This window comes from Pleurodeles waltl, chromosome 4_2 (genome assembly GCF_031143425.1).
Source record: "Pleurodeles waltl isolate 20211129_DDA chromosome 4_2, aPleWal1.hap1.20221129, whole genome shotgun sequence".
Classification (NCBI taxonomy): Eukaryota; Metazoa; Chordata; class Amphibia; order Caudata; family Salamandridae; genus Pleurodeles; species Pleurodeles waltl.
The window spans coordinates 852,552,955-852,578,692 of NC_090443.1; the positions used below are offsets into that span (position 1 = coordinate 852,552,955).

At 45.0% G+C, this 25,738-nt stretch overlaps 1 protein-coding gene across 5 annotated transcripts in view; it reads left to right on the forward strand.

Moving 5' to 3' along the window:
• FYB2 (FYN binding protein 2) overlaps positions 1-25,738 on the forward strand; it is a 408,342-nt gene that overhangs the window by 347,957 nt on the left and 34,647 nt on the right. For all 5 annotated transcript variants that reach the window (XM_069232598.1, XM_069232597.1, XM_069232596.1 and 2 more), the window contains exon 13: positions 14,168-14,234. In XM_069232598.1, the coding sequence (XP_069088699.1) occupies positions 14,168-14,234 (67 nt within the window). The remainder of the gene's footprint in view (positions 1-14,167; positions 14,235-25,738) is intronic.

Below are 25,738 nucleotides of genomic sequence, written 5' to 3' on the forward strand. Positions count from 1 at the left end.
CCCCCCAAGTTCTCCTGACACTGTGGGATCTCCCTCAACAGATGGCTCAGGCTAGGCTCCCCTCCTGGTGTTCCCTCATGGAACCCTCCAGGACCTGGGACCGGATCTCGTGCACCTTGGACCTCAGCCCATCCCCATTCCCTCTCCTCAGAGACTGGACATGGGGTCCCTCATCCATCCCACTACACTGGGACACTACAATCCTTCCCTACCTCACCTGGTTGGGAAATACCTAGACCACTCCTCTCAGGAGCCCCCCCAAATGCCTCTTCAGACTCTCTGGTACTCACCAAGAGGTCTGCCTCCATTGTAAGCTCCCTGGGGTCAGAGAACTCACACTCCACCTGGTGTTGGCGTAGCTCTGGAAAATAAGGACTAGACATATGCTCTCCAGCAATTACATCACTCGGCCCCTTATATGAATTAACCAAAGTACCCTTCACCCAACCATCCAGTGACTCTGCTTTGAAAAAGCACCCCACATCACCCTCCTGAGACTGGTGAGACAGTACCTGACTGTCCCTGACACTCAACCCACACTCTTCTGGGATGTCTTCACACTCCATAACCAGGACTTCTACCTGGGGGGAACCCCTCTCACTGTCACTCTCACCTAGAGTCAATAGAGTGTCCCTCCCCCAGTAGGAATATGACTCCCCATGCCAGTTCCCCAATCCACCTCAAGGACCCTATGCATCACTGGAGCTACCTCATACCCCTGAACCTCCTGGCGTGTGTTAACTCCCTCCTTCAAGTAGGGCACCACATCTCTGGGCATGTGCACTTCTTCAGCAGCACTGGATATAAAATTGTTGCTGCCACCATTCCAGCTGGACTCAGCCCTCATGACTTCCAGCTCTTTCAATTTAAGCTTGTAAGCATAAATCATCCTCCTTTCCTCAAGGACTGCTCTTCTCTCATCTCTTCCTTTCTCCAGATTGAGCTTCTGTAGCTCCAATTGGTATGCCCTCTCTGCCTTTCTGTCCTGCAATTCTTCAGGCGTCAGACCTTTGGAGGATACACTGCTTCCTGCCCTAGAGACTCTTTCCCTGGGAATAACAGGTCCCCCCACTATACCATTATGTACTGATTGCCCTCCCTCCTCATCCTCCTACTCATCCTCAGTGTGCCCTCCAGTGCTTCTGGTTGTCACCCAGGCCCTTAGCGCCTTTTTCAGCTCATCCTTCTTGGAAGAGCTCTTAATGAGACAACCAAAATTTTTACAAAACTGCTTTGGCTGAGCCTTGTTATAACTATCCAATTGCTTCCGGTCAAAAACAGCTTCAACTGATGCATCTCCAAGTTGAGACATGATGAAAGGTTAAAAGAGTGCAAAGTTCTAAATGCAGAAACAAGTTCCCAAATGAAGTTCAAAGTCAATCAAAGATCAGCAAAGAAAAACAAAGTGGACGTAGGGAAAAATCCACAAAAAGAGAAAAAGCAAAAATCTCAAGACAAGCAGTATGTGGTCACGTAGTAGTCTGAACTCAAACAGTAATGTACACTTAATTACTGTATGTCAAGTACAAATACAAGTACAAATCCCAACCGCTGATCACCAATGTTAGAAATGGGGTCATTGGTTGACAGTCAGGTTACCCCCTGTTCAAGCAAGGACCCTCACTCTAGTCAGGGTAAAAGAGAATCACCCTCGGCTAACCCCTGCTTACCCCCTTGGTAGCTTGGCAGAGCAGTAGGCTTAACCTCAGAGTGCTAGGTGTAAAGTATTTGTACCAACACACACAGTAACTTAATGAACAACACTACAAAATGACACAACACCAGTTTAGAAAAATAGGAAATATTTATCTAAACAAAACAAGACCAAAACAACAAAAATCCGACATACACAAGTAAAGTTATGAATTTTTAAAGATTAAACTAAAAAATAGCGCTTAGAAACAAAAATGCTTCGATGAGATGTTAACACGGCGTCGTGACGGAGTCGTTCCCAACAAGCCGACACCAGCGGCGCCGGACACGGAGTCGTGTAGACCCCCAAGTACAGTACCTTTGGTGAAGAGTGAAACCAAGCCGATGCGCGAAGTCGGGAGTCACGGCGTCTGTGCGAAACGTTGAATCCGTGCACTTCGAGCGGCGTCGGTCACAACGTGGTGTGGCGACTTCCACGGAGTCGCGGACTTCAGCGGGGCTGCTGCGGCGTCGGGCCTGCGAAGAGCGTCGCGTTCCAGCGAAGGTCACGGCGTCAGGCGCAGGCGGCGTTACCGGATTCAGCAGCGCCGTCATCCGGAGTCGTCCGAAGTCTATTTCTTTGGATTTCCACCAGCTTTCCTTTCAAGGGCCCAGGGACTGGATAGGGCACCACTTGTCGGGGTAGGAGTCTCTCCAGAGACTCCAGGTGCTGGCAGAGAGAAGTCTTTGCTGTCCCTGAGACTTCAAACAACAGGAGGCAAGCTCTAAATCAAGCCCTTGGAGATTTCTTCACAAGATGGAAGGCACACAAAGTCCAGTCTTTGCCCTCTTTCTCTGGCAGAAGCAGCACTGCAGGAAAGCTCCACAAAGCACAGTCACAGGCAGGGCAGCACTTCTTCCTCAGCTATCAGCTCTTCTCCAGGCAGAGGTTCCTCTTGGTTCCAGAAGTGTTTCTAAAGTCTGTAGATTTGGGTGCCCTTCTTATACCCATTTTAGTCTTTGAAGTCACCTTTCTTCAAAGGGGACTCACACCTACTTGTAAAATCCTGCATTGCCCAGGCAAGGCCTCAGACGCACATCAGGGGGTTGGAGCCGGCATTGTCAGAGGCAGGCACAGTCCTTTCAGATGAGAGTGACCACTCCACCCCTCCCTCCTAGCAGAGATGGCTAATCAGGAAATGCAGGTTACACCCCAGCCCCCTTTGTGTCACTGTCTAGTGCGTGGTGAAAAACAACCCAACTGTCAAACTGACCCAGACAGGGAATCCACAAACAAGGCAGAGTCACAGAATGATTTAAGCAAGAAAATGCTCACTTTCTAAAAGTGGCATTTTCAAACTCACCATCTTAAAATCAACTTTACTAAAAGATGTATTTTTTAATTGTGAGTTCAGGGACCCCAAACTCCACATGTCCATCTACTCTCTAGGGGAATCTACACTTTAATCATATTTAAAGGTAGCCCCCATATTATCCTATGAGAGAGACAGGCCTTGCAACAGTGAAAAACGAAATTGGCAGTATTTCACTGTCAGGACATATAAACCACATTACTATACGTCCTACCTTATCCATACACTGCACCCTGCCCTTGGGGCTACCTAGGGCCTACCTTAGGGGTGCCTTACATGTAAGAAAAGGGAAGGTTTAGGCCTGGCAAGTGGGTACACTTGCCAAGTCGAATTTACAGTGTAAAAATACACTTACAGACACTGCAGTGGCAGGTCTGAGACATGATTACAGAGCTACTTATGTGGGTGGCACAACCAGTGCTACAGGCCCACTAGTAGCATTTGATTTACAGGCCCTGGCACCTCTAGTCCACCTTACTAGGGACTTACTAGTAAATCAAATAGGCCAATCATGGATAAACCAATTACATACAATTTACACGGAGAGCATATGCACTTTAGCACTGGTTAGCAGTGGTAAAGTGCTCAGAGTTGAAAAGCCAACAGCAACAGGTCAGAAAAAATAGGAGGCAGGAGGCAAAAAGACTGGGGATGACCCTGCATAAGCAAAAGTCCAACAACCTCCCTCATAATCACTAGAAGATGAGTTATCGAATGGGACTCCTCAGACTGAAAAATCACTCCCAGAGTCTGTGCCATTGTCCTATCCCCCAGGTGCTGTCTCAGTATCTGCTGTCTCAGTCATCCAACAAGATGCCGTCTCTGCTACTGGCTAAACTGTTGCTCTAAAACAGTAGCCTACGTAGACAGTCACAAAATTGCAGGTGGATGTGTGTTTGATATGTGCAACAGTAGAGGATACCTTACCTCCGCTTCTTCCCTCAATCAGTACGTTCTTTCAAGACACTCAAAAAAAGACACACTTTTACTTCACCTTGTCACATACCAATTGTCACAGTATTCAGCACCTCTAGCTCCCAGTCCAAAAATCATTATTGGTGCTCCCACTCCCATGATCTCCTCCTCGGATTTCCTCACTACCACCCAGCAAAAGTACCCTTCATATCTCCATAACCCCCGCACATAAATTTCATTTGTTCTATAGCGCAGGCAATGGCTGACTTGACTAATGTACTCAGCTATTTACATAAAATACAGATTTGATCTTTGCAGTAGGTGTTAGACTTTTCATCCTTGGCGTGGTCTCCCTTAACTTTTTGCCTCTGTTCCCCAGGTTGTTGATGTGTGCTGGACTCTGATTTTGCTGTTTTTGTTACTCTGGGCACTTTACCACTGCTAACCAGTGCTAAAGTGTGAGTGCTCCTTTACAAAATGTGTATGTAATTGGCTTAGCCATGATTGGCATATTTGATTTATTAGTAAGTCCCTAGTACAGCGCACTAGAGGTGCCCAGGGCCTGTAAATCAAATGCTACTAGTGGGCCTGCAGCACTGGCTGTGCCACCCACACAAGTAGCTCTGTAATCATGTCTCAGACCTGCCACTGCAGTGTCTGTGTGTGCAGTTTTAACTGTAAATTCGACTTGGCAAGTGAACCCACTTGCCAGGCCTAACCCTTCCCTGTTCTTACATGTCAGACACCCCTAAGGTAGGCCCTAGGTAGCCCCAAGGGCAGAGTGCAGTGTATGGTTAAGGTAGGACATATAGTAATGTGTTTTATGTGTCCTGACAGTGAAATATTGCTAAATTCGTTTTTCACTGTTGCAAGGCCTGTCCCTCTCATAGGTTAACATGAGGGCTACCTTTAAATCTGATTAAAGTGTAGATTCCCTTTAGGAGCGGATGGACATGTGGAGTTTGGGGTCTCTGAGCTCACAATTTGAAAATACATCTTTTAGTAAAGTTGATTTTAAGATTGTGTTTTTGAAAATGCCACTTTTAGAAAGTGAGCATTTTCCTGCTTATACCATTTCTGTGACTCTGCCTGTTTGTGGATTCCCTGTCTGGGTCAGTTTGACAGTTGAGCTGGTTGCACCTCACACTAGACAGTGACACAAAGGGAGCTGAGGTGTAGTCTGCATTTCCTGATGAGCCATCTGTGCTAGGAGGGAGGGGAGGAGTGGTCACTCACACCTGAAAGGGCTGTGCCTGCCCTCACACAATGCAGTCTCCAACCCCCTGGTGAGTGTCTGGGCAAAGCAGGATTTCACAATCAAGAGAGACTTTGCTTTGAAGTAGGCCTATTTCAAAGGAGAAATTGGGTATAAGAAGGGCACCCAAAACCACAGACTTTAGAACACTTCTGGAAACCAAAAGGAACCTCTGCCTGGAGAAGAGCTGAGGGCGAAGAGCTGCCCTGTCTGTGACTGTGCTTTGGGGAGCCCTCCTGCAGTTGCTGCTTCTGCCAGAATAAGAGGGCAAAGACTGGACCTCATGTATTGTGGATTTTTGTCATTTTAGTCTTGCTTTGTTTAGATAAATATTTCCTATTTTTCTAAACCTGTGTTGTCATTTTGTAGTGTTTTCATTAAGTTGATGTGTGTGTTGGCACAAATACTTTACACCTAGCGCTCTAAAGTTAAGCCTACTGCTCTGCCAAGCTACCAATGGGGTAAGCAGGGGTTAGCTGAGGGTGATTCTCTTTTACCCTGACTAGAATGAGGGTCCTTGCTTGAAAAGGGGCTAACCTGACTGTCAACCAAAGACCCCATTTGTAACAGTAGGCATATAAACCTTCTGCTACTTTATGGTATCAAAACTGCCACTAGACAAAAGTCTGATCCTTTTGTAGCAGAAACATAATCACAAGTCTTATTTGACATTTTTTTAATTGCTGCCTAAAAGCTACAGTTGAAACACATCCGTTGAAGTATGTGCATTACTTTGAAGATGCAAGTTGCAACTGCAACTGTTGGCGAAATATATATATATATATATATATATATATATCACTTTAATATGTGGGTGTGGTTTTCCTGGGGCCGATTTTAGCCCCCAGGTAAACCACACCCACATATTGACAAAAGTGATCGCTATATATATATATATATATATATATATATATATATATACATATATATAGAGAGAGATATCGATATGTATAGATCTATATATTTTTTTATAGTGCCCCCCAGGGAAACCATACAACAATTAAAATAAAATGATTGCCCCCACAGGGTGTCCCCTGCTCACAGGCGACCCCCCCTGTCCATTTCTTTTTTGTTTTTTTTTATTTACCTTTTTTTAAAAATATTTTTTAATCCCTGGGGGACGCAATCGTGCCCCCCCCCAGGGATATACCTTCCTTTTTTAATAAAAAATATGCCCGGGGGGTGGCAGGAAACCAGTTCAGGAAGGCCTTGTTCGAAAGGGGAAAATCTCCCCTTTCAAACAAGGCCTTCCCAAAGCCAGGAAGGCCGTTTGGGGCTGTTTTCCCCATCGGAAGCCGCTTCCCGCTCCGATGGAGAAAACCGATAGTGATGTCGGCGCAGCTCGCTGATGTCACAAAGGGGTGGGTAGGGGAGCAGGGGGATCTTCGCAGGGGGATCTTCCACGTCTCCCGAGGTATTTTTACACAAAAATAGAAGCCTCGGGTGCAACGCACCAAAGGATTTTTTAACCCCCTCCCTGGTGTCGTACTCAAGTGGTTAAATACACTGATGACTAAAATGAGGGGCGTGGCTTAGTGACTTTCGGGGCTTGTTGGTCCAAGATTTCCCAAAAGCTACCACAGTGGAAAAAGGATGGTATGATGAGGGAAGGGATAGGGTGTTGTAGTATCACAAATGCGCAATTCGGTGGTATAGCCAATGTAGTTAGCATGCTCGAGACGAAGTGTTGCAGAAGAAATGTTGGCCCGAGGATGAGTGTATAGGCAAAAATTGTTTTACTCCCACAAGGCTGGAGACAACTATTCAGCACCCTAGATATACTCTCTCTGCCTTAGTTTGTGTTACCCCAAGCAATGGCGTAACAAAACTGTATGCGGGCCCCCTACACACAACATGGAGGAGGGAGGGCACTTCCAGACTCAGGCCAGGTGCTGTGCTGAGGAGCCCCTCTCGAACTCGGCCCCCGCACCGCATGGACCTTTTGTTACTCCCCTGACCTCGAGATGCTAGTAAAAAAGCATTGGAAAAGCTAGTAGGTCTTGCCTTTGGGACCTATTTACTTCTGCAGAGTCTTTTGGCGATGATGTACAATAAGAAGATTGGCAGTCACAACCAGACCTGAAAGTGAGTCAAGCAACTCCAGAAATAACATCAACAGCCATCAATAATAATCAAAGTAATAGCATTTGTTTATTTAGATCTTAATGATGTATTTCTGCAATTTCTGTGTTCTGCACATACCAGCTGTTCATAGTTACCTATGTAATTTCACTCAGCGCTCGTATTCCCCTCCTTCTGGGAAAGGATACCCAGCGAAATCCCTTCCCTTTCACCATCCAGGACAAGGCTACATCCTCCATACGCTCATGCAATAATAACTTCCTCCATTGAGATAATGTTAAGAAACACTGGATCGACTGGGGAAAGATAATTATAAAGAATACCGCATCCTCCACCCATCTAAGCAATGGTAAAAGGACACTTCCTCTACCTTGCATGGGGTCATGGGTGTTACAACACTGTGGCACAAGTGGCAATCATTTCCAGAGCAAACAAGAGTTCTAAATAAGCAACTTAATAAATGTAAGCGGCCTTTACAAACCCCAGGGGTGTAGCTTTGTCAGTAAGATATGTTTTTTTTTTGTGGAAGGGGGGTGACCTTCATATTTTCCGGCAACCATGCTGGCATATAATATTTAAATACATTATACGAGAAGCAGGGTGCCTGAGAGGCCTACAGGGCAGTGGAAGGTGAGTGGAATGCTGATGGATATCAAGTATTTCGAGAGAACGCCATATTTTGGAAAATAACCAATATTTTGTAGGACTGTCAAAACATTTGTCTGTGTGTATGCAAATATTCCTGGTGAAATTCGACCAGCATCTCTCACCACCCGACTAAAAGGACCTGTACCCAACTATTTGTCAGAAAATACATTTATTAGGGGGATGTAACACCCAAAATACCCCCTGAAGCTACACCTGTGCATTCACTGCAACTCGCGCACACACATTCAATATTAAAACAGTGTTTTAGAGACTGAATTTGATAGATACCTCCACCTATCCACCTTTGATGGGGATATTTACCCATGTGGGATTCCCAAAAGAGGTTGTGTCTGACAGAGGCACAAACTTCATGTCTGTGTACATGAAGTCCATGTGGGATGCGTGTGGGGTGACCTACTGGTTCACCAACCCTTACTATTGCCAATCCAATGAGCTTGTGGAAAGGTTCAACAAGACCCTAATAGGCATGATCACAGGCGTACATGAGGCATAAGTGGAACGTCCTCTTGCCATGCCTTCTCTTTGCTTATAGAGAGGTGCCCAAGATAGGGGTGGGGTTCAGCCCGTTTGAACTTCTCTATGCGTACCCTGTCAGGGGGCCCCTAAGCATAGTGAAAGAAGGGTGGGAGAAAGCTCCCAGGAACCCCACTTCAGGATGTGGTCAGTTACATGCTGGCCCTCCGCAACCAGATGCAACACTTCTGGAAACAGGCCAAGAGCAATCTCAAGGCCAGTCAAGAGGTGATGAAGCAGTGGTATGACCAGAAGGCCACCCTGATAGAATTTCTACCTGGAGACGCCCATTCGAGATCAAGGAGTGGAAGGGGGAGGCCACTTACTTAGTGGAACTCATGTCCCGTAGAAACCACCTAAGGGTGCTCCATCAGAACAGACTGAAGCCTCATGTTGAGAGGGCTGAATTCAGCATGCTTCTGGTGACAGATGATGGTATGGAAGAGGAGAGTGAGCCTCTCCCTGACCTCCTCTCTGCCAAAGAAGGTGATGGGTCAGTGGAGGGTGTCAGTCTCATGGACTCCCTGACCCTAGACCAGTGGAGACTGCTACGAGTTATAGGAGCAGTTCTCTTCCCTGTTTTTCCTCGCCCCTGGCTCACACACTTGTGTGTCCATGGTATTGACACAGGAGACAGTCCCCCGTAAAGAATAAAATTTACAGTGTGTCAGATAAGGTGAGATCCAGCATCAAGGAGAAAGTTGCCAAGATGCTAGCTCTTGGGGTGATTGAGAAGTCGAGCAGTCCCTGGTCCAGCCCAGTGGTGTTGGTTCCCAAGGCTGCCACTCCCGGTGCCAAGCCAGAGCTTAGGTTCTGCGTGGACCACCTGGATCGTAACTCTGTCACAAAGACAGATGCTCATCCCATCCCCCGAGCTGATGAGCTTGTAGACAGGCTAGGCGCTGCTAAGTTCCTCAGTACCTTTGACGACACGGTACTGGCAGATCGTCTTGACTGACGGGGCAAAAAGAGAGATCTGCTTTTTCTACTCCTGAGGGCCATTATCAGTTCAAAGTACTGAAAAATGCCCCTACTACCTTCCAAACAGTTGGTTAATGGGGTCCTAGCTGGCAAGGATGCCTTCTGCGCAGCTTACCTAGTGACATTGCTGTATATAGTTCCAGCTGGGAGGAACACCTGCTCAACCTCAAGGAGGTGCTTCAGGCCCTGCAACAGGCAGGCCTGACCATTAAGGCCAGTAAGTGCCAGATTGGGCCGGGTTCCTAGTAGGTGGTGGCAAGGTGCAGCCCCTCCAGGCCAAGATTGAAACAATCAATGCCTGTCAACCACCTAGAACCCAGACAGAGATGAGAGCCTTCTTAGGTCTCACCAGATATCACTGCAGATGTGTTAAGGGTTATGGCACCATAGTGGCCCACTTAACAGAACTCACATCCAAAAAGCAATCTAGGTTGGTGAATTGGACAGAGGCTTGTCAGTAAGCCTTTGACTCACTGAAGAAAGCCATGTGCACTGCACCTGTGCTCAAGCCACCTGACTACTCTAAAGAATTAATCGTGCAGACAGACGCTAGCACAGCTGAATGAGGAGGGCCTAGACCAACCGGTAGTCTTTATTAGCAGAACACTATTACCACAGGAACAGAGGTGGAGTGCTATTGAAAGAGAAGCATTTGCTGTGATCTAGGCACTGAAGAAGCTGAGACCATACCTGTTTGGGACTCACTTACGGGTTCAGACAGACCACACGACCCTCATATGGCTCATGCAGATATGCAGATGAGGGGAGAGAATCCTAAACTCTTGAGGTGGTCCATTTCCCTACATGGGACGGGCTTTACGGTGGAGCATCGCCCGGGGACTGACTACACCAGTGCTGGTGGTCTCTCCAGATACTTCCGCCTTAGCAATGAGAGCTCCCAAGGGGTTGGATAGCTCTCCCCACTTTCTGCTGTGAGGGAAACGTTAGACCTGACAGCCTTAGGGTGGTCACCCCCAACTTTTTGCCTGCCTCCCTCCACTTTTTGACACTGTTTTTGCTGGTTTTAGGACTCTGAGCACTTTACCACTGATGAACAGTGCTGAAGTGCATATGCTCTCGCCCTTAAAACATGATGACATTTGCTCATACCCAATTGGCATATTTAATTCATTTGTACGTCCCTAGTAAGTGCACAGGGCATGTAAATTAAATGCTTCTAGTGGGCCTGCAGCACTGATTGTGCCATCCACATTAGTAGCCCCTTAACCATGTCTCAGGCCTGCCATTGCAAGGCCTGTGTGTGCAGTTTCACTGCCACTTCAACTTGGCATTTAAAAGTATTTGCCAAGTCTGAAACTCTGCGTTTTCTACACATAAGTCACCCGTAAGGTAGGCCCTGGGTAACCCACAGGGCAGGGTGCCATGTAGGTGAAAGGAAGGACATATTTGATTTCCACTGCTGTGAGGCCTGCTCCTTTTCATAGTCTAACATTAGGGCTACCCTCATATACTGTTCGAGTGGTAGGTTGTGATCAGAAAGGGGTAGACCGGTCACAGTATGGCCAGAATGGTAATACAAAATCCTGCTGACCGGTGAGGTTGAATTTTATATTACTATTTAAGAAATGCCACTTTTAGAAAGTGAGCCTTTCTCTGCACTTAAAATCCTTCTGTGCCTTACAGCCAGTCTCCAATCCACGTCTGGGCTGGTTGACTGCTCTTGTGCATTTTTCCCCAGACAACCACAAAAACAGGATGCTCAGTCACACCTGCACACTTCTGCATACTGAATGGATCTTCCTGGGCTAGAATGGTGGGGGGGCTGACACATTTCAAAAGACACTGGCCTGCCCTCACACAGTGGACTGCCAAACCCCCTACTGGGACCCTGGCAGACAGGGTTGTAATGAAAGGGGACCTTGTACACTTCGAAACCACTCTTTGAGGTCTCCCCCACTTCAAAGGCACTTTTGTGTTTATAAACTGGGTCCCTGACCCTACCAACTTAAATGCTTCCTGGGACAGACACTCTGAACCAGATCCTGCAACCTGTCAAAAGGGGCTGCCTGGCTACCCAAAGGACTCACCTAGACTGCTTTGCTGTAAAAGACTGCTGCCTTGCTGTTGGCCCGCTGGCCTCTGGCTCTTCTGAGAAGTGCTCTCCAAGGGTTTGGATTGAGCTTGCCTCTTGTTTCCTGAAGTCGCAGGGCCAAAATGACTTCACCTCTGTAAAGGAGCTCCTTGTGTGCCGAAAATCGATGTACAGCCTGCCCAAATCAACGCACAGCCTGCCTAGTGGTGACGGAATCACCACATTGCCGACCTGGAACAACGCAGCCTGGCTCCCCGAGAGGAGATAGATGCAGTGCCAGCATTGCGACCGGAACTTTGATGCACAGACCGCTGGATCAACGCATCGCTGAGCTGGAACGACGCAGCCTGACTTCCTGTGGGGAAAATCGACTCAGCGCCTCCCGGGCAACAGAAACTCCAACACAGCGCCCACTGGATCGATGCAGCTCCTGAGAGTTCATCCTGCACGCCCAGGATTTCCACGCATCATCCCTGGGCGTCAAAAGACCCCGCATTGCAAAGAGGGTTCAAGCCTGCACGACAGAATTCAACTCAAAGTCCTTGACGTGTGGAAAAGAATCGATGCATCGTCTATGTGCTCCAGGAAGTCCAACATACACCTGTCATGTTCCATGAATCTCCTCCTCTGCGGTCTCCGTGCATGTAATTTTGACGCATACCAGGTACTTTGTGCTTACAAGAGACAATAGTTGATTTTTAAAGACTTAAGACTCTTCTTATCATTACAAAAGGATATTTCAACTCGTACTTATCAAATCTTGATTGTTTTGACCTTAGTTCACTCAAATAAATATCTTAGATTTTTCTAATCCTCTGTGGTGTATTTGTGTGGTGTTTTCACTGTTATTGCATGCTTTATTGCACAAATACTTTACACATTGCCTTCTAAGTTAAGCCTGACTGCTCAGGGCCAAGCTACCAGAGGGTGGGCACAGGATAACTTGGATTATGTGTGACTTACCCTGACTAGGATTGTGGCCCCTACTTGGACAAGGGTGTATACCTCTGCCAACTAGAGACCCCATTTCTAACACCTACCATTGCAAAGTGGCCACTGGAAGCTATATTTAATTTTATTTTTTGTTGCATGCATGTGCCCACCACGCTTTGGTGGCATTTCTTAAAAACGTTTTTGGGTAATTTTTTTATTATGCTTGTTGAGTTTGTGTGGGTGGCTGTCAGTGGGCAGATGCATGCATGCATGACTGGAAAATAATTGAATTGAATACCAAACACCAAAACACCAGTCACAAGTAGTTGGAATTATATGCCAGACCTGTTGTCATTGCCAATGGTTGCTTTTAGGGGGTAGCCTTCTCCTATGTGTAACAAGTCATAATTTTTGCCTCTGCACTAAACATTTCCAAGGTGCAGTTCTCTGTAAAGCTAGAGGATAAGGGTCAGGGACATCACAGCAATGGCAACTGCACCACGAATATTCTTACTGCATCAATCTCAGCTGATAATAAGTGCCTGAAGCAACATGTGTTGGTGCTGACCATCTGCAAACACTGACAAATTAATCAATGGCACATGAACTAGAGGGGAGGGGCCACCAACACTGTTCCTAAGAAGTATTGGCATGATGAATCTGTCGTGGCACCATATATGTGGCCCTGACACTGCTCGGCTATATAGAGGCACAGGCAGAGATTATTATTCAGGCTGCCTCAGGTTTTGTAGAATAGAGGCTAAGTATTTAAGCTTGCCTAAATATGCCAGTGGGAGTTTAGTAGAAGCCTTTGAGTTGTAGCGATACAAACTGTACTCCCTCCAGTCATCTAGAAGAACAGGGTCAGCGCCCCTGGGAGACTAAAACAAGGTATTATTCTGAAGAAGCAGTCATGGAACTATAGATGCTGCCGGAGAGCTGATGAAATGATGCTCTGGCTTCCAGCACCAGAAATGCTACTCGAATGTTCCTGTACGCAATTGACAGTGCACTGCTGTGTAAGGGCCGGACTGGGAACCCAAAGCAGCTCTGGCAATTTTGTCAGACCAGCCCCTGGATGGCAGGAGGGAGAGTGGGGTACAAGTGTGAAGCACTGCTACTTTTGTTACTGGGGGCCAATATTGCAACACCTCTGCAATACTGACTCTCCCCCCCACCATCACAAAACCATCCTCCACCACTGCGAAACCGTCCTTAACACTTCCAGCCTCCCAGGAACATGTCTGACACCTGCTATGGCCAGTCCAGCCCTGTGCGGTGTCTGGCGTCACTGTGCTACACCACACACAAAAACTGAGGGGGGGCGAAAAAGCAGTGGGATGGACGGGGTTGTTGGTGAGAGCACTGGCCTCCGTACAAAAAGTACACGAGATATGTCATCAGGTCTTCCCACAGTTTCTTGGAGAACTGAAAGAGACAGTTCCTGAAGAGGGCATGGCCAAATAAACCATTAGTTGAACTGGGATGACCAAAAGCCCCTGTCTGTACATGAGTATGTCCTATATTTTCATGTTGTTTGCTGACAGTACATTTTTCCAGACCGCTACACCTGTCTGTAGTCGGACCCACAAACCTGGCACAGTGCAGCACTTTATTAACTTTAAAAATTAGCTATATCCTTTAATTAAAAACGCATGATACAAATCCACGCGGGTCTCCAGACTCGCATGCTGTGCCAGTTTCTTATTATATACAATGAGTCAAGTAAACATACTAAAGGCTTTTTGTTTTGCTTTTTAGGACTGTCTTGAAATGCAAATCCAAGAAAAAGGAAAAAGAAGAAAAACTGTTCCGTGAAAGGTTCCAGGTGCATACCTTTTTCAAATGATTCTGCCTTGTCGGCCCAACTGCCCTGAAGACGCATTCCATATTTGTTCACATGGAATCCTAATACCATCATTTTCATTGTTTTAATACTTTTACATGGTCATTGTTTTTACCGTTTTATGCTTTTCCTTCCATTGATTTTATTTGTATTAGTGTTCAGATTTCGCTAGTAACTGCAATATTTTTTTCAAGACTTAAGGTGACAACTCATCTAAGAATTCTATAATCAGGTTGACTATCGATGTACCATGATCCATGTATCTACTGTTTTTTTTTTTGTTTTTCCTTTTTTAACAATTGGGATACTGTTGGCACTCTTCGAAAATCTGCTTGATACTCGTAGCACACCTCGTTGGGTTCAGGGATGGTGTTGTCCTAAAGCATGGATGAGGCAATGTGTCCTTAAAGATCAGATTCAAATCAGCATTTAAAAATACAATCAATACATAAGATTAACTAAAAAAGAGTTTGGGATCAGTAAATTTTGAAAAACCATTAAGGTTTATTAAATATTTAAAGTGCAATGAAGAAAAATAAAAAAATACAGCAGTCTCAGTAAATCAGCCAAAGGACACAGAAATGAATTGCCATTAAGGCTTCCAGAGTTTCAATAGAATCGGCTTTAAGCAAAATTTGAAAAACAGTCAAAATCCAAAATGTGCAGCAAATCAATAGAGAAACCGGCTGGCATTCCTACAAGAGGCCCAAAAAGATTCGGCTCACACCCAAATGCAAGGGTTTTCATTGCTAGTTTCACCATAGAAAGCAATAGAAATTGCACAGTGAGCGGGAGGTGAACAAATGTATTGATTTAACAATAAATAACATTTCAGCATACTAAAGCGTCATGTTACATCACCATCCTACCACTAGTCAACTTCCCAAATAATAATTTGCCCTTTCTGACCGTACGTCATTGGAGATGTCAGAACAAAACTAGTTACATGATCAATGGAAAGATTAAAAAATGAATGCAATACAATGTGTGAGCCTAAAGGTATCTAAGGGCTTCCTCTAGAGTTCTTCGAGAACATCATTACAAAACAAAGAACGATGTGTGCGTTGTCAATGAGTAATATGAACATGAAGAATATGATCAGATGGTAGCCATGTTATTTCAAAATGGAGTTGAGGCCTAGCTACTGTAAACCATAAAAACATAGTTCTGTACATCAAAGTTTTTTTATTTCAATTGCAAATGACTCAAATCACATATAATCATAAAAAGAAAATAACTCCCACAATACACAAACATTTATCATTGATAGGTGGAACAATACATTCTGTTTTTGGCAATTTTTATTTCTTAAACTGTGCTTTCCAAAGAGTAATAGCCTGTTTCCTTGAGCTGAAAAAGAGAATATTGGTGCAACTATCGGTGGCCTCTGATTAGTAAAAGGTGCACCCTTCTTTGCACATTGTCTTTGTCAAAATATTGATGACTTGTACTGCTACTTAAGTTCCTCAACTATTTCCGGTACCTGCAGGCAGGTCCAGCCTTTAGCATGTGTGAGCTGGGAAACATCGAAAATAAAATGATGGACGGAGTATTGAAACTTTTCAAACACTCACCCCCAGTCACAGATCTGGGTTCAATCCATTGTTATTTTGCTTACAACGTCATGCCAGTTTGGACACAGCCATATGCAAATCAGTCTTGACCCTGCTCCCCATGGGAACAATCCAGCCCGAACTTCCAAGCCCCAGGTCCTGCCTGGACCGGAAACAAGCATTCTGGGACCGGTTTCAGGATATCATCCCTCATCAGCCAGGCTAGCTTGAATCCAGTGGTGCAGCGAGCAAGCGACCCATGTCTAGGCATACCCTAGCCACTTAGGGTGCAAATAGCAACATCACAAAATAAAAGGATGGATGGAGTGTTGAAACTTTTTCAAACACTCACCCCCAGCACCTACCTCCAGATGGGTGATGGAGCTCCCTGCATCAGTCTTCCTACCATCTGGGTCCAAGAAAAGTGTGTCTAAGCACTTTCAGCAGGTTATTGGTGCCTTCTATGCTTTTTTAGGTCTGGCCTTTGAGGCTGCTTACCTGTCTTGCCAGACGATTGTTTAATAGAATCAAATAAATGGGCTTTTTGTCAATATTTGGTCTATTCAATTGTAATTCTCCTTTAGCTTCGAACCACATCATGAGATACAAGCTTGGCCCATTTAAGGCACTGGCTCTGCTCTCTGAGAGGACTGCATTCCCTGTGCACATTACTCAATTGCCTCTAAAAAGTACTGAATTACGTGTCAGGATAACTGGGACAATATCTTTTTTATATATGTGCTAGGTTTTTTGCCTTTGACAGTGTTTATTTTTTTAGCCAGGGGCCCATCAGATGTAGGTCACACGTGCCATCTGTACTCGCGTGTTTGTTGCACCGCTCATTAGGAATACAAAAGCACCCGTCTGTCTGGTCTGTCATCAGTGTGTTTTTGCGCTTTGGAGTAGCGCACGCTCGCCCGGCGGGAAACATAGCATTTTAGTAGACAGTCTTACTAATTAAACTTTTTTTTTTTTTAAGGAATAATGGTGATTGTCCGCTCTAGCCGATATCACATGTGCAACCTAGCGTCACCCAGCCTTCTCTATAAACCTGCTCGTGTTACTGTAATACCGCTCTTCCAAGTACAAGAAGCAAAAGCTTTATTTCGTGTTGCTGTTCTGCAGCTACATCGTGCCTTCGGAAATCTGTTCTACTTTTTTTTTTACTCTCTGTGCACGCTTTAAATTCTGAAGCATCAATTACTTCACCTACTCTAGAACTGTACTCCCCTCAAATTATCCTTTCCTGTGCTGATTTTGCAAAAAAATATATATGTATGCTGTTTCACACCATTATACTAGGCAATCAACATGATAGTGACATTGCTCGATTTCTGCTTATCATACCTTCATTCTGGAATAAGCTCTATAAAGTTTAGCAGTTAGCTCGCTCGCTTGTCATGAAGATCGCCCACGGACGGACTGCTAACACACACGTTTCGGCAATTTGTGTGGACTTTTAGGATGTAAAATTAATGTATGCGGCACAAGCTACCACATGAGATCAGTGGGGACGGTTTCCTGTGCAGCAGCGCCGCAAACCCCCAAAACAGCTGTCCTGTGATTCTGCGAGGGTATGAACATTACCGCCTCAATCCTGCTGTTGTACATATACTTTGCAGGCGGAGTTTCAGTAGCCTTCTGAAGTAGTCTATAAGCACTTAGATATCTGTTTCTTATTTTCTTCTGAAGTATTCTATAAGCACTTAGATATCTGGTGCTTATTTTTAGAAAACCGGCAACATTAACTGAAACTTCCCTAACTTCAGTCTTCGTTTCTTTTATTCACTTAATGTATAAAACCGGTGAACGCCCACATATTTTCACCATCTGCACAGCTTTGGGAGCATAGTCCCTATATGTTGCTTTAAAGTGGCACTCATGACCAGCTATGCAATTTCTTTACGCCAATTGCATTCCTTTTTTACACATAACAGTCAACCTGAGCTTGCACGTCTTTTAGCAGAAATGTCTGTGGTTACAGGATTTGTACCAGATTTTTAATTACACTGCACAAAGTAACCTCTAATGTATTTGACTCTGGCGCTCTCACCACCCTCTAAAAGGTTGTGGACATTTTCAGGTTGTGAATATTTTCATATTTTCAGCTCTGACTTTTTAGAAAAAAAAAAATATATATTTATACAGACACTCTAGTGGTGGTCGCCACTAGGTAGTTATAGTTGGGGCCATGTTTCCATAGAAAAAGCGTTTTGGACTTGCCTATATTTATGGCACCATTTGACGAATCCTCACAAAAGTTTGAAAAAAGTGTTGCTGTGATTCTTGTTGTGTACTAAAAGTTTCAGGGTGATCTGTCAAGCAGGGACAAGAAAAAGGAAGGCGGGGTCAAAAAAGTTGTGTTTCCCATGTTTATTCCCATAGGACCTTTAGACACGTCTACAGCCCAAATTACACCAGATCTGTCAGAAAGCTAGCTTTCGGAATGCAGATTGATCTTTTGCTTAATTGGTGTAAATCTGTTCAGTAGCTTTTGAGGACTTTAGGGAAATTCAAATTTGTAAATCTATGGCTGCAAAGTATTCACAAAAAAAGATGAGCTCGTGCAGGGCAATGCACAGCTTTGATTGGCTGCCAACACTTCAAACCATGAAGTGGCAGCCATCTTGGGACTCGGCTAGAGCAGACACCCAGTAAAAGGTAAAAAAAAAAAAAAAACACTCTGCCCCTTTAGCTCTGGCGATGGGGTCCCAGATGGACACCCCCAACCCCGAGCAAAAAAGCATTTTTTTAAACTTTTGCCGCAAAATCACAAAATTCAAGAATTTGCTGCAGATTGTTTTTTAAAGTGCCGGTGCCTGGGATGTCCAGGTCACGGGGGTATTGATAAATTTAAATGTGGGGGGCCTCAGGGCACCCCACAGTCCTTGGGACCACCACCTCCCCGGGGCCATCTTTGTTATTTATGCGGGGGCCCGTGTAGCCTCCCTGCTGCCCCGACGACCACCACCTCCCCAGGGCAATGTCCATGTTGGAGGGGGCCACTGATGGCCCAGGGGACCGCCCCAACCCCCCCACGTTCCCAAGGCCGGCTTCTGCTATGTCCCAGGGTGCCCACCACCGGGACTTAGCTGTTTGCTGTGACTAACTATAATGTCCCTAAAACCTTTGTCTTTTTCAGTGAAAAAATATACATATGTATATGTAAACACAAGATTTATTCGGTCAACATAACCATCAAAGCAACCATAAAAAGCACAATTTAAAAAGCATAAATAATTAAGAACATAGGGAAAATTTAAAAAGCATCTGACAATTACAATAAAAATATAATCACTCCCTCTTCATATACATAGCATACTTATTTACAAAGATTTAGAATTCTTAAGAAAACGAATACGTATATACCAAGAAGCCACAAGGAACTTGCTAACCGCAGAGATTAAAATAGTTGAAGTATCACTTTTGAAATTCCTTAAAGCAGTATGACATTGTCTTATGCCCAAATTCCGGAAAATTGTACAAGTCCACTTAGGCCGAGGATTGGAGTATGCCGGGCAAAAGAACATAAAATGTTCAACAGATTCAGTACAATTACAACAGGCAGGACGTTGGTCACATGTTGAAGACAATCCCCATCTGCCTGTTAAGGACAACAATGGTAGACATCCAAAACGGAAACGAGCATACAGACTCTTTCCCAGTGTATCAGGTATGAGATCTACATATGGTTCAAATTGTGGGTACCACTTGAAAACAAGAAATTGATCAGTCAACCAACCGTGTGATGTACAAGAGAGAAGATTGTTTTTTTTACATAAAACCAGTAAGCAGCTTTCAGAGTGGATTTATGGTTTCTCCCTAAATTCTGTGGATTTTCCCAATAGCTTCCAAACCCCAAAATACGAAACCATTTTGACACATGCCTGAACCATGGAATGGATACTACCTTCAGTCTTCTCAAAAGGTCAAGAAGGGAGTCCCTGTATACAATAAGCTCAGAGGTGGTCCAAATCCTTACCCAGAAAAGCAAGGGTCTCAGGGCTATCAAATCAGCAATACGATTGAACACGAGATGCAAATAAACCAGGATCAAGGGTGTGCTATGAGGGCACACAAGTAAGGCCCTAGTGAAATTATTTATGCCCTCAGACAATCTAGTTCCATTGTAAAACCCCCACACCTCGGAACCATAGGCAGCCGCGCCCTGCGCCTTGGCCAAATAGATCTTGATGGCCAGGAGATGCTTCTTTTGTTACAGAGCGTTGGTAAAACCGCAGGATAGCGCCCGCCCTATGCTGAAGAAGTGCCGCACTTTTGCTGATCTGGTCACCCCATTGTTGATTATTTGAAATCCTCACTCCCAGGTAGTCTATTGAACTAACCTTACTTAAGGGGGTCCCATCTTGAATAATAGTGCATTTCCTAGTTGGGCCTGGGCTAAGCACCATTAGTTTAGTTTTGCTAACATTCAATTCCAGGCCAAAGTCTGCACAATATGATTTGAACCTATCAACAAGAATTTGAAGACCCATAGGGGTCTTAGAGATAAGTAGAGAGTCATCTGCAAACAGTAAAATAGGAATTTTCTGTGAGCTTAAGGAGGGGGCATCATTCTGACAAGTAGACAATACTTGTACCACCTCATTTATAAACAATGTAAATAGGTTTGGAGCCAGAACACATCCTTGGCGAACCCCATTCTGAATAGGGATATGTTCTGTTAATTCTTCCTGATTGCCCCATCTCACCTGAGCATATGTATTCTCATGTAACCATTGTAATGCATTGTTGGAAATGGGGTCTTTGGTTGACAGTCAGGTTACCCCCTGTCCAAGCAAGGACCCTCACTCTAGTCAGGGTAAAAGAGAATCACCCTCAGCTAACCCCTGCTTACTCCCTTGGTAGCTTGGCAGAGCAGTAGGCTTAACTTCGGAGTGCTAGGTGTAAAATATTTGTACCAACACACACAGTAACTTAATGAAAACACTACAAAATGACACAACACCAGATTAGAAAAATAGGAAATATTTATCTAAACAAAACAAGACCAAAATGACAAAAATCCAACATACACAAGTCAAGTTATGAATTTTTAAAGATTAAACTCAAAAACAGCGCTTAGAAACAAAAATGCTTCGATGAGGTGTTAACACGGCGTCGTGACGGAGTAATTCCCAACAAGCCGACACCAGCGGCACCGGACACGGAGTCGCGTAGACCCCCAAGTACAGAACCTTTGGTGAAGAGTGAAAACAAGCCGATGCACGAAGTCGGGGATCGCGGCGTCTGTGCGAAACGTTGAATCCGCGCACTTTGAGCGGCGTCGGTCACGACGTAGTGCAGCGACTTACACGGAGCCGCAAACTTCAGCGAGGCTGCAGCAGCATCGGGCCTGCGAAGAGCGTCACGTTCCAGCGAAGGTCACGGCGTCGGGTGCAGTCGGTGTCACCGGATTCAGCAGCGGTCCGAAGTCGATTTCCACCAGCTTTCCTTTCAAGGGCCCAGGAACTGGATAGGGCACCACTTGTCAGAGCAGGAGTCTCTCCGGAGACTCCAGGTGCTGGCAGAGAGAAGTCTTTGCTGTCCCTGAGACTTCAAACAACAGGAGGCAAGCTCTAAATCAAACCCTTGGAGATTTCTTCACAAGATGGAAGGCACACAAAGTCCAGTCTTTGCCCTCTTACTCTGGCAGAAGCAGCACTGCAGGAAATCTCCACAAAGCACAGTCACAGGCAGGGCAGCACTTCTTCCTCAGCTATTCAGCTCTTCTCCAGGCAGAGGTTCCTCTTGGTTCCAGAAGTGTTTCTAAAGTCTGTGGTTTTGGGTGTCCTTCTTATACCCAATTTCTCCTTTGAAGTAGGCCTACTTCAAAGTAAAGTCTCTTCTGAATGTGAAATCCTGCCTTGCCCAGGCCAGGCCCCAGACACTCACCAGGGGGTCGGAGACTGCATTGTGTGAGGACAGGCACAGCCCTTTCAGGTGTAAGTGACCACTCCTCCCCTCCCTCCTAGCACAGATGGCTCGTCGGGAAATGCAGACTACACCCCAGCTCCTTTTGTGTGACTGTCTAGTGTGAGGTGCAACCAGCCCAACTGTCAAACTGACCCAGACAGGGAATCCACAAACAGGCAGAGTCACAGAAATGGTATAAGCAAGAAAATGCTCACTTTCTAAAAGTGGCATTTTCAAACGCACAATCTTAAAATCAACTTTACTAAAAGATGTATTTTTAAATTGTGAGCTCAGAGGCCCCAAACTCCACATGTCCATCCGCTCCCCAAAGGGAATCTACACTTTAATCAGATTTAAAGGTAGCCCCCATGTTAGCAATATTTCACTGTCAGGACATATAAAACACATTACTATATGTCCTACCTTAACCATACACTGCACCCTGCCCTTGGGGCTACCTAGGGGTGCCTCACATGTAAGAAAAGGGAAGGCTTAGGCCTGGCAAGTGGGTACACTTGCCAAGTCGAATTTACAGTGCACATTTACACACACAGACACTGCAGTGGCAGGCCTGAGACATGATTACAGGGTTACTTGTGTGGGTGGCACAACCAGTGCTGCAGGCCCACTAGTAACATTTGATTTACAGGCCCTGGGCACCTCTAGTGCACTTTACTAGGGACTTAACAGTAAAACAAATATGCCAATCACGGAGAACCAATTACATACATATTTTAAACATGAGCACTTGCACTTTAGCACTGGTTAGCAGTGGTAAAGTGCCCAGAGTAATAAAAACAGCAAAATCAGAGTCCAGCACACATCAATAACCTGGGGAACAGAGGCAAAAAGTTAAGGAGACCACGCCAAGGATGAAAAGTCTAACATGCATTAGGAGTACCCATTCTATATAACACTTACCATAGTTTTTCTCTAGGGACCATATCAAAGGCCACAAAAACAACATATACATTTTGCTTGGCAAGAACTATGTATTTCCAATATAAAAGCATCAACCTGAAAACCTGGTCTACCGTACCATCTTTGGGCGAAAACCTGCCTGTAGTGGGGATAGCACCTGATGGTCTTGAACCCAACTTAATAGCCTTCCCAAAAGCTGTTTGGCAAAAATATTTTGAAGATTGTCAGTAAGGCTGATAGGTTTGTAATTTTCTGGGGAGCTCACGTTGCCCTTTTTATAAATCGGAATTATTTCGGCCCCTTTCCACACATTCGGAATTGGGCCCCCTGCTGCGATTTTGTTTGAGGTCATGTTTATATACCAGGACCATACTATTGGTTCAGATTAATATAAATCCCCCGGAATCTTGTCCGATCCAGGTGCTTTGGCAGATTTTAGGGAGTTGATTGCTGCTATAGTTTCATCCATGGTGAAGATAATTGGATCTTCATATGTGAACATTCTGGTCCTGGGTTATCCAGAGAAAAATTCATTCTAGCCATCGGCGTGGAGAAGGGTTCGTGAGTTGGGAAATTACAAGGTAGGGCATAGAGTTTAGAGAAGTGACTCATCCAGCTCTCAGGTTGAATATAATTACTCGTATTGCTCTTGCCCCCTCTTTGTCTATTAGACGGTAACTTCCAGAACGTCACGCTGTCATTAATTTTAATTGCATTAAGCAGGTTATGGCAAACTGAATCTTCCCAGCTTTTCTTTACTTGCATTACGGTCTTGTTATAGGTAAGTCTAGCTGATTGAATTGCCCCCTGAATGTGTCGCAATAACTGTTTTTGGTGCTAATTTTGCCTCAGAACAATCCTTATTGAACCACACATTGGTTTTACAATTACAGTCAGGATATTTGGTTCTGGTCTTTTTATTTAAAAAAAAAAGTCTGGAGTTTCTTCAGTAAATCTCCATGAATGCTAAGAATAGGAATATCATTGATTTGATACTTCTCATATACAGCCGTTACATCAATACACAACTGATAGATCCCTTTTATCAAGAGGGGATTGGACAGCACTTTAGGCCCGCAAACCTGAAAGGATCTATTGTCCAGCAGTGGTGTTGGAACCACAGTGCGGTGGTCATTCTGGGATCTCCTGAATACATTGCTATGCATAGTGAGAAGCCAAGTGATTGTGATCACTCTCATAGCGTGGGTCCACCTTCATAACTTTTAGGAAAGGCAATAACCTGACATCCACTAACATATAATCAATTACACTGGTGGACAGGCCACGTTTAAAGGTTGGTGTTATGCCCAAATCAGAGGGAGTTCGGCCGTTGCAAGCCATAAGACCGTGCTTGAGACACAGGGATATCAACTGGGAAACCGCACAGGAACGAATACACAGTTTATCCATTAATTGTGGAATACCCCAAAGTTTGTCTTCTTCATCCATTGAACCACTATTTAAACAGGAAGGTTTGAAGGTACAATTCATGACTCCAGCAATCACTAAATTTGTCAGATGGTGTAAGGTATGCAAAAATTCAGACAACTGCACCAAAGTCTGAGACTCTATTCCCCCTGGGACAGATCGAGCATAAACATTAATTAGAGTAGTCTTAAAATCTCGATCAAGAGTAAGTTGTACTCCCATTAAATTGGGTGAGTCAGTTTTTAACACAGAATGGACACACTGTAGTCTCTTGTTTAACAGTACCAATAGGCCCCCGATAGCGCAACCTAAGCTGGTTGAGCCTCATACAATATGATAAAAACCTGTCTATATGTACTTGGTCCTCAGCCCAAGTCTCCTGAAAAAGACAAATATCCTCATTATTAATATAGTTGACCCATTCAGGGTCACCCAACTTCCTGTTAAGCCCTGCTAAATTCCAGGACATAATAGATAATTCCGAGCAAATTACCTCATCTCTTAACCCAGGACACCGAGACTCCCAACAATGTGTGTCCTTATCGAGTACTCCCTGTTTGGTCTCCGGGGACGTTGTTATATGTGGGTCAGTATGTAGTCAATCAGATGCTGATGGTAAAGGGAAGGATTTTGCTACTGGAGCTAGGACACACTTTTGAGTAGAAACTAAGCCATATAGGGGTAAAGATGAACCGGCAGCTGGTGCGTGTGGTACAAGTCTAATGCCAACCCCTCTCAAATCCCTACAATAGCTGGTACATGATTCAAAATCCATAAGTGTATCCACCAGGAGCCTATCTACAAAGCAAATAGAGATACAGTCAAAGTTTGAACCATGTTGACTGTGTCTGCCCACTTCGGGATGTCAGCACGGATGACTGAGAGACAATTGCGCTGAGCATGTAACCAGTAAATAACCTTGTTTATCAAGGAATCATGGGTTTCCAATGAGCCAGAGGGTAGTTTGGACACCTCAGCCATGTAAATTGTGCCACCTTTGCTCCTCAGTCCATGGCCCGTTCCATATAAACTGGCCGTTTAGTGCTATCTTGAACTGCCACATCAGTAGTGAGCCTAGGGGCCCTCGTAAAGTGTGTAAGAGAACTTGCAACTTCAACAGGGACCTGATTACCGTCATCCCCCCAAGAGCCCTTAACAGGATCAATCACCTGAACTTTAGCAGGCCTTTGGGACCCCAAAAGGTTCCTATTTCTAAAAGTTATACTGTGCTTCTGCCTTATAATTGCAGGCGTAAGCTGGGGTCCCTCTACATAAGAAATAGACACTTTTTTTGAGGGAGGGTAATATTGGACCCCAAGGAGGGGGTATCTGCTCTCAACCTTGGATCACAGAATAGTACTCTTGTCCCCATTTAACCCCCCATGTGGCCTCTGGCACTTACACTCGGGCTTCTGTGCCTGTCCCCCCTTTAGGGTAGCCATCAGTAAAAGCAGCAGACCCTTAGCTTCATCCACCCTCCTAAGAACAGTGACCAGATCAATTCCCCCATGGAATGGTGGCAATCTATCAATGTCAATGTCATTGGGGAGATTGGTTAAAGCTTTAAGCATCAACACAGATTCTGACTCGAACACAAGCAGAGGGTCCCTCTTCCTCCGCCAGGGGGCCAAACCGATTTGTGCACAAAATATTAGGAGTCACCACAGT